Below are 9330 nucleotides of genomic sequence, written 5' to 3'. Positions count from 1 at the left end.
TCATTGTTCCACACAAGTAACAGAACCGTGCGATGGAGTGTCCAGATTCTCGAAATCACTGACCTGACAGAACTATAGATAGCCCTTCAATCACCATGCTGAGTAAACAAAGATTTCCATTAACATACAGAACATGCAGTTTGATTTTTTTTTAACATTCTACCCGCTTGTGTTGTTTATTGAAATCGTTCTATTTACAATAGATGGGAGAAGGGCTGATTTCTGGATGGTTGAGGCCGGAGCTGCGGCTTGTTTCTCAGCAATCTCTAATAGCAGATATCTCGGACCCTTGGGCCAGGAAGGGAGAGGATAGGATTAAGGAGGTAGGGTTAAGGGGTAGGGTTTGGGAGGGTTGGGAGGCAGTTTAGGGGGGTAGGGTGAGAGGGAGAGGTTTGGGGGTAGGGTTAGGGGGTAGGTTAGGGGGGGTAGGGTGAGAGGGAGAGGGTTGGGGGGTAGGGTTAGGGGGTAGGTTAGGGGGGTAGGGTGAGAGGGAGAGGGCTGGGGGATAGGGTTAGGGGGTAGGTTAGGGGGGTAGGGTGAGAGGGAGAGGGTTGGGGGGTAGGGTTAGGGGGTAGGTTGGGGGGGGTAGGGTGAGAGGGAGAGGGTTGGGGGGTAGGGTTAGGGGGTAGGTTGGGGAGGGGTAAGGTGAGAGGGAGAGGGCTGGGGGATAGGGTTAGGGGGTAGGTTAGGGGGGTAGGGTGAGAGGGAGAGGGTTGGGGGGTAGGGTTAGGGGGTAGGTTGGGGGGGGGGTAGGGTGAGAGGGAGAGGGTTGGGGGGTAGGGTTAGGGGGTCGGTTGGGGAGGGGTAAGGTGAGAGGGAGAGGGTTGGGGGAGAGATTGGGCTCCTCATCCCAAGCACTTTGACGTCAGAGAGTGCTGGAATATTCATTTGGTTGTTGCTCATCCGGGTTCCGCTCCTGTATCCAATGGTTTGATGTATCTCTCTCTCTCTCTCTGTGTGTGTGTGTGTTTCTAAGGAGTGGGGGCTGGTTCTCGTTTGCTCTTCTCTCTCTCTCACCGCTCCAGCTTAACGCTGACTGATTTGTTGTTCCTGCATGTGGAAATCAGTGAGCCAACAGCGCTGTTGAATATTTAATGGCTCGGGGATGGACATAGCCCTGGTGAGGTTGGAGGACGGCGGTGCTGCTCTTGGGAGCTGTCAAAGAGGCAGCATCTCCGCGCACTTGGGTCTGAGCGCTGTCTTGGGCAAGGGCAGCCCCGACCTCCAGCCGCTGCCCCCCGCCTCCTCCTCCTCCTCCTCCTTCGGCAAGATGAACGACATGAACGCGGCGGGGGTGCCCGAGAACCCGCTGAAAGCCGCCGATCAGGGGCCGCCGGTGGACAACCTGCAGCTGCTGGATATCAACCACTCGGAGCGGGTGGTCATCAACATCGCCGGCCTCAAGTACGAGACCCAACTCGGCACCCTCAGCCAGTTCCCCGACAGCCTGCTGGGCGACCCCGAGAAGAGGATGAGGTACTTCGACCCTTTGAAAAACGAGTATTTTTTCGACCGCAACCGCCCGAGTTTCGACGGGATCCTGTATTTTTACCAATCGGGCGGCAAGGTCCGGAGACCCGTTAACGTTGCCATTGACATGTTCGCCGATGAGATCCGCTTCTACAAACTGGGGCAGGAGGCGATGGAGAAATTCAGGGAGGACGAGGGCTTCATCAAGGAAGAGGAGAAGCCCCTGCCCAAACAGGAATTCCAGAAGCAACTTTGGCTCCTCTTTGAGTACCCCGAGAGTTCCAGCCCTGCCCGTGGGATCGCCATCGTCTCCGTCCTGGTGATCGTCATTTCCATCCTTATATTTTGCTTGGAGACCCTGCCCGAGTTCCGGGATGAGAAGTACAGCGCCGAGTCTCTGGCTCTGAACCTGACCCAGAGCCAGATCAGCAGTAGCCTGAGTGACCCGTTCTTCATCATCGAGACCACCTGTGTCATCTGGTTCACCCTGGAGCTCATGGTCCGATTCTTCGCCTGCCCCAGCAAGTCCGTCTTCTCCAAGGACATCATGAACATCATAGACATCGTGGCCATCTTCCCTTACTTCATCACGCTTGGCACCGAGTTGGCCGAGCAGCAGTCGAACGGTCAGCAAGCCATGTCCCTGGCCATCCTCAGGGTCATCCGCCTGGTCCGGGTCTTCAGGATCTTCAAGCTCTCCAGGCACTCCAAGGGTCTCCAGATCTTGGGGCAGACCCTCAAGGCCAGCATGAGAGAGCTGGGACTGCTCATCTTCTTCCTTTTCATCGGGGTCATCCTCTTCTCCAGCGCCGTTTACTTCGCGGAAGCCGACGATCCCAGGTCCAATTTCTCCAGCATCCCCGATGCTTTCTGGTGGGCGGTCGTCACCATGACAACTGTTGGCTACGGCGACATGAAGCCGGTTACAGTGGGAGGCAAGATGGTGGGATCCTTGTGTGCTATCGCCGGGGTCCTGACCATCGCCCTGCCCGTGCCCGTCATCGTCTCCAACTTCAACTACTTCTACCACCGGGAGACGGACAACGAGGAGCAGGCTCAGTACATGAAGGATGAGGACGACAGCGAGACCAGCCCTTCGGAAGAGCTGAAGAAGAGCAGAACATCCCTGGACAAACCGGGGCCCTTAGAGAACAGTGATGGGGTCAACAATGGTGCGGGGGCGCACCTCAAAGCCAACAGTACCCCAGACATCAGGAAGTCCCTGTACGCACTTTGTTTGGTCCCAAATACAGAAACGGACCTGTAGCTCAACCGCAGGACCTTTGAACATTACAGGTTAGACCTATCCGTAGAAGGACATGTTTTAAAATAAAGACAGATCATTTGTACAAAACAAAAAGGTTAGATTAGTTAGGCGAGAAGAAAATACGAATTTTATACATCATGCTAAAGAAAATTCCAAGAAGATTGGGTGCACACTTTGGCGCCGTTTCTTAATCTTAGGGGAACAAATGTTGATGAGACAACACCATCAGTTTTCTCCAGGTGCACATCAAAATAAGAGGACAACTAGAGATTCAAGCATTTGCATCGTTATAACAGTTCCGTGTTGTATTTGTTGTGCCTTTAAGTAATAGAAAACAAATGTGAAGTCTTCAAATTCCATAAGTATTTTTTGAATTGTTATTGTGGAGGAAGGCGTGAAGTAGCTCAGTTTAATTTTGCTGTGAAGAAGAAAGGTCGTGGACTGTTTGAACGTTTGCTTTCTGGTTTATTTCTTTAAAGTTTTGTGTTTAAAAAATAAATGAAGCAACAGGTGAATGGAGGGAGGAGGAAGATGATTTAAACACAGAGGTAGTGCCTGTAGCGAAGGGGGTTCACAACAGTGTTTGTAATATTTGCAGTGTAGCCACCTTCCTAGAATTAAGCAGAGAAAAAAAATCCAACAGTTGGTTTTAAGAGTTCTTTGGTAATGAAGACAAAAATAGAATACATATTTGGACAATGTAGCACATCTCTCTGTTTACAATATATTTTTTCAATGCCTTCATGAAACAAAGCACGAACTGATCATACATGAATTACTGAACAGTATATTTAGATAATTGGAGCTTTTCTTATTTACTTCATATTACTGGAGACTGAAATCAGCAACTCCAGCTTTTTGTACTGAATTTCCACATTTGGAGAAGTACTAGGCTCTCTTTGCTGGTAGAGTTGTCAAAGCATATCGTAGAAATGTAAACCCACTTAATGTGTTGCAAACGAGCTGCTGTACGCAAAGGTCCAAAGGAATTCACTTGAGGATCTCCCTTGATCACATTTGTGTAAAGACCTAACTGTTTTATATTACTGCTGTAAGATATTGGTTTTAAAGTCTGTGCATATTTATCCTGAACAGTAAGTCTGCAAAACCGAGTTCTCAGAGAACAATTGAAGATTGGGATTAAGAACCAAAAGTTTAACACACGAACTGTGAAGTAATACCAATTGACACCAGAGAGACATGAAATAACAAAACAAAAAATGACCAATACTATTTTGAACTGGAAGCACATTTCAGATGATCACAAATCATTCTGGATTTGATACTCACCTGCTAAGACCCATCCTTTTATCTTTTGAAAATGCTTAGAGGAAGTGGACTTTTGGCTAACATTGTAAGTTAGACATTCTGACTGCCCCAAATCTATAACCATTAAAACAAATACAAATCTTGTGATATGGAAGGATTTTACCAGATTCTGAACTGATATTGAGAACACCAGTGTCTTCAAATGAACAAAACACCAGTCTCTTGTGAATGGCTTACTGCTGCAGACGAAGGATCAAAGGTTAGTCTTTTACCTTATTTTTAAAAGAACTTGCCTTGCCTTAAATATGTAAATAAACAAATCAATACAAATTTAAAAGCAGAATCGCTGATTACATTTAAGTGACCATCTTAAAAATACATAATTCTGTTGAGTCAAAGATAAAACATTTCTCAAAATACATGCTATTTACATCTATGACATGCATACAAAACCTTTCATTCTGATGCAGCTGTTTTGATGATATTTAATGTGCAGATAATCTTTGGGTTTATCGTAAGGATCAGCAAATAGCTATCATGCCGACTTTACAATGAGCTCATTATAGAAGGAGCTGCTTTACTGGATGACATTACTCTGTTGGCAAACAATCCTTGCCTTGGGCCCAAAAATGTTCTCTGTTATTTTTTCTATTTTGATCACACAATGTTAAAGATTTTTCATGTCAAGTTTGTAAATAGTTTATGATCTCTGTGATTCTGCTATTTACATTTAAAGTTTGCTGCAGCTTTAAGTATATACAAATTTTACAAAATAACTGGAACTGTTAATTATCATTATCCATTCCATAGAGAATCAAAAAATGACTGGGAATGTTTTATACATACATGTGATACGGATTGAATTACCACATGGGGGAGACTACACTACCAGAAACAGTGTTCATATTTAAAAGAATTACATTTCAAATTTCAAAACATGCACCTGATCTGAATTGAGAGTCACCAGCATCAAAACACCTCTGTCCCGAGTGCCATTCAGTTTTTCTTAAAGCAATGTGAATAAGGGCGTTTCGGCTAACCTTCTGCATCCCCACGGGTCCTTAAGATAAATCCCATTTAGCTCACAGTAAATCTCTCTAAAATGAATGTTTGTTTCTGTTATTCATAGCTCTTTATCATTCAGCAGTATGCACATGTCAGCAGTCACGAAGTTCAAATGAATTCAGGTGGTTGACTATTTCACCATTACAGGGCTGAAGATTTCCTTTGGTTCCGGTGTGATAGCAACATCATAACCACAGCAGGAAGATTTCCTCTGATCACCATTTGTAGCGAAAACATAAATACATTCTCAACGAACATGTTTACAACTTTGCTAGAAATAGTAATCAGAGGAAATCTTCCTGCTACATTACTATGTCACAAACACGTAATGACCAAAGACGATCTTCTCCTCCTGTCATTTTGGTTTGCTTGGTGTTGGTTTCTATTTGTTTCTTACATACAGCTACGTTTAAAGATTGTGATTTTCATTAAGGATTTGTGCTGAGTTAATTCGTATTTCATCATTTGTGAATATTTGTGTTTAAAATGATATTGACAGAGTATATGAAATAATATTTTATGTATTGGGAAGTGTGAACAGTTATCGTGTTTTATTCACTGAATTCAATTTTAATTTATAGCAAAATTATATAAAGAATGTTCCATAGCAATGCAGCACATACCTTCAAAATAATTGTTAACACGTATCCTGTGCAGGTCAAATGTTAGTAATGTGTAGGACTAGATGGTGTACTGGGTCATTTAATTAGCACACTATCCTTGCAGTGGTATCTCGGCTCAAATCCAGCTCAGGCCTCTTTGTTGACCCCAAAGATCTGAAGTGTAATGAGTTTGGGCTGTGTCAATGTCGCTCCTAATAGGGTGAATTTTCACTTTTACCGATGGGTGGAAAATGGGCGGCAGTGGATAGGCTGTCTGTTTTACACCCGCCTGGTTTTTGATTCCACTAAAGTCAATGGAAACAAAAATTGGGTGGGGTATTAAATGGATGGCCGATCCGTTGCCACCTGATCTCTGCTGTGCAATAAAAGTGAAAATTCACCCAATGGATGATGCAAGTCCACAGCACAAAACTGCCCACATTTGTGATTAAATTGGCAATCTCACTGAGACAGGACAGAAGGATGGACTGTGTGAGAAATGAGAAAAGTTCTTAATGGTGCAAAACGTACTGATGTTGAGATTAGGGCAGATCGGTGAGATAGGGAAAAGGGAGCTAAACTTTGCACCTGTGTAGCCTACACCTGATAATGGGAATGCTTGATGCTGCACTTGGATACTCAAATTGGAAAAAGTGTTCCAATTTCCTCACTTTGATGGTCACAGAATCTTTAAAATAAAATTTCATCAAAATAGAAGGTGAACGGCATAACCTCACAGCTATTGAGGTTATGCCATTATCTTTTGAAATACGTCATGTTTTCAGTGCCTATCTTATTAATAACCAATGGCACTCCTGTAGTGTTGCTCATAGTAAATTGGATGATGCACTGTTTTGCTTGGTGTTGGTTTCTACTTATTTCTTAGACAAAAAGGATGATAGTAGTCTACCATGTAATTCACAATGTATGCTGCTAAGGTGAAAGTGTGTTTGCATTAAAAGGCAATAAAGTGTAATTGCTGTTAAGTAAACATTGGGTAAGGTCAGAGTTAAATTGGTCTTCAGGCTGCCGGTCAAAACAATGACTTTTGTTAATGGTGTTATTGGTAAAATCAGTCAAAGGTTATAGAGATTCTGGCTCCTACGTCAGTTAAGGTATTTTCTCTTGTTGGGTGATTTTTTCTGTACATTCCAAAAGATTTCCTTTGTCTCTTTATAATTTTATAAAAAATATGATCTCGAAATCTGAGTGTGACACTTGAGGTGTGATGGACAGGAAACGCGTACTAGACATACTGGCCTGGAAATTCTTTGGGGGTTGTCCTGGGCTCCTGCCGAGGGAAACAGCATAAATGGCTACCTTTAGCTATGAAAGTCATTTCTCTGGTGGGGTTCTGCTACTCTCCTGCTGGAGTTATGGTGAGAGACCGAGAGACCCCTCGGCGGAATTTCAGGGCCACTGTTTTTCTATATTACTAGCGGATCTTATGTAGCTTTGCTCGTAGTAAGTTGGAATGATCTGCTGCTTTATAAGGATAGAAGCACTGGATCATGTAGCAGAATATATTATTGTGTTGCTAAGGGGAAGCTGTGCCCCATTGTGGCCAGAAAGTAATTGCTGGGTGAAGTAATTCACAGCCTGAAATTCTGGCTGTCCCACATTGCTGGCACAAGTGTAGTGGAACAGAATCCCCATCTTCCCATGGAAGAGACTGCAGACATCATCCCAAATCCTGGGGACAGGGTCATTTAAATGAGGCACACTGCTTACATGTGTGCATCAAAGGCACCTGCCCTCAATCCGCTGACAGCAATGTTGGATTGGTGCTATGCCTTTCTGACGTGTAAAGGAAGTCTGGGAAAAGCCTAACTAAAAGTTAAGATTTTGAAACTTCAGCTTTTCAGGGAGCTAAAGAAGCAGTTTCTGCCAGCGATCAATCCGATTAACTTGTCCTACTACAGTTTTTAGGACTTTCCTTACACCCTCGGCAGGTTTCGTCTTAACTCTCACTTGCTAAGAGACAGCTCTTAGCTGTCAAGAGTTCCAGTGAGGCCCGATGAGGGTGCAAGGAGTGGTGTTCCAGGGATAACCTAGGGAATATCTCTGGCAGGTTCCCATGATGTGTGGTGGGGGGAGCAGGTGGAAGATTCGTCCTTTCCCCCCATCACTGGAATTTTAGCTGGTCTTGCTTAAAAGGGCGAAAGCTTAGCAGAACTATGTTCCACCCCAAATTCATGCCCCCCACCCCCGGCAGAAAACTCATTCTCCGCCTTCCCACAGCCCAGGAATTTCAGGCCCTCAGCGTTTAATTACTTATGGGAACAGGAGTAGGCCATTCAGCTCACCGAGCCTGATCCACCATTCAATTAGATCATGGCTGATCTGTATCTTAACTCCATCTACTCGGCTTGGTTCCGTAACCTTTATTACCCTTGCCTAACAAAAATCTAGCAACCTTAGTTTTCAAATTTTCAATTGACTTAGCCTCAACAGCTTTTTGGGGGAGAGTTTTCCAGATTTCCACTTTTTTTTGTGAAGAAATGCTTTCTGATATCACCTCTGAACGACTGAGCTCTAATTTTAACGTTATACCCCTTTGTTTTGGACTCTCCCACCAGAGGAAATAGTTTCTCTCTATCTACCCTATCAACTCCTTTAATCGTCTTAAACACCTCAATTAGATCACCCCTTAATCTTCTATACTCGAGGGAATACAAGCATATTCTATGCAACCTGTCCTCATAATTTAACCCTTTTAGCCCTGGAGGCTCTGTGCATTTTTCTTTAAGTGTGATTATTAAGGTCAAATAGGAGGCGACAAACTTTCTGACTCTGGTATTTTCTGTTGCTGCAGAGCTTCTTTGTTTATTATAAATGTTTGGATTTGTTTCTTTATACTGGTTTGAAGAATGCTGCCGAGATTTGAGTGTGAGACTTGAAGCATGATAGACATGAAATGTGCGGTAAAGATTTTGTTTTTAACATATTATATTATGTAGATAGATAAAACAAATACTTATTCAGTGCTAAAAATAAAATCTCCATCAATACCTTATTTTTGAAAAAATATATATGTTCCCTTGTGAGGTCAGCTTATGCCATTTGTTTAGATGACCAGCTCTTGGTTTGATGGATTTTGCTGCTTTTGAGTCTGTTGCTAGGTGTGTGTGAGTTGCACAGATGGTCGACCTCTCCAGTTTTCCATTTTTTCCTGTAGCAAATCGCCTCATCTGTGCCTGCTGCCTCTCCCTGGCATCCTGCTTTAATTGCCAACTCACTATGCAGAGGATCGTGTCAGGGGTTTGGGGTATCCCAACTACTCTACGATAAGATGCATTAGTGAATCAGCATACTGTAACACCAGGGAACCACAAAAATACATTATTCAACAGGAAGATCTCCTTGTTACTTCAGATTATTATTTGTTCCATTCGACTACAGTAGTGGATTAGACATAGTTATGAAAAATGCTCATCTTTTTGAAAGTTAAAAATAAGAATTATTTTTGAGTTTTTAAAACATAATTATTATTTTTATTATTTTGGTGTTTTGAACATCTTCATAAACATAGCAATAATTGATCCTTTGTCAGTCACAATAAGTAGTAAATAGTAGTGTTTTTTTAAAATAATCCATCATTATACTGAAAACAAATACTATAAATAGATATGATGCCAGTTATAGCATCATGTCCCA

The 9330-nt window shown here is 43.3% G+C and overlaps 1 protein-coding gene across 3 annotated transcripts in view; it reads left to right on the top strand.

The window, feature by feature from the left end:
* Window positions 1-946: 946 nt before the first annotated feature.
* Window positions 947-9330, top strand: part of LOC137341578 (potassium voltage-gated channel subfamily A member 1-like) — a 71262-nt gene continuing 62878 nt past the window's right edge. For all 3 annotated transcript variants that reach the window (XM_068004796.1, XM_068004794.1, XM_068004793.1), the window contains exon 1: window positions 947-4265. In XM_068004796.1, the coding sequence (XP_067860897.1) occupies window positions 1106-2737 (1632 nt within the window). In that variant the 5' untranslated portion in view covers window positions 947-1105 and the 3' untranslated portion in view covers window positions 2738-4265. The remainder of the gene's footprint in view (window positions 4266-9330) is intronic.

Source organism: Heptranchias perlo, chromosome 24 (assembly GCF_035084215.1).
Source record: "Heptranchias perlo isolate sHepPer1 chromosome 24, sHepPer1.hap1, whole genome shotgun sequence".
Classification (NCBI taxonomy): domain Eukaryota; kingdom Metazoa; phylum Chordata; class Chondrichthyes; order Hexanchiformes; family Hexanchidae; genus Heptranchias; species Heptranchias perlo.
The sequence above is the reverse complement of the archived record's forward strand: the minus strand, read 5'-3'. Positions and strand labels throughout refer to the sequence as shown.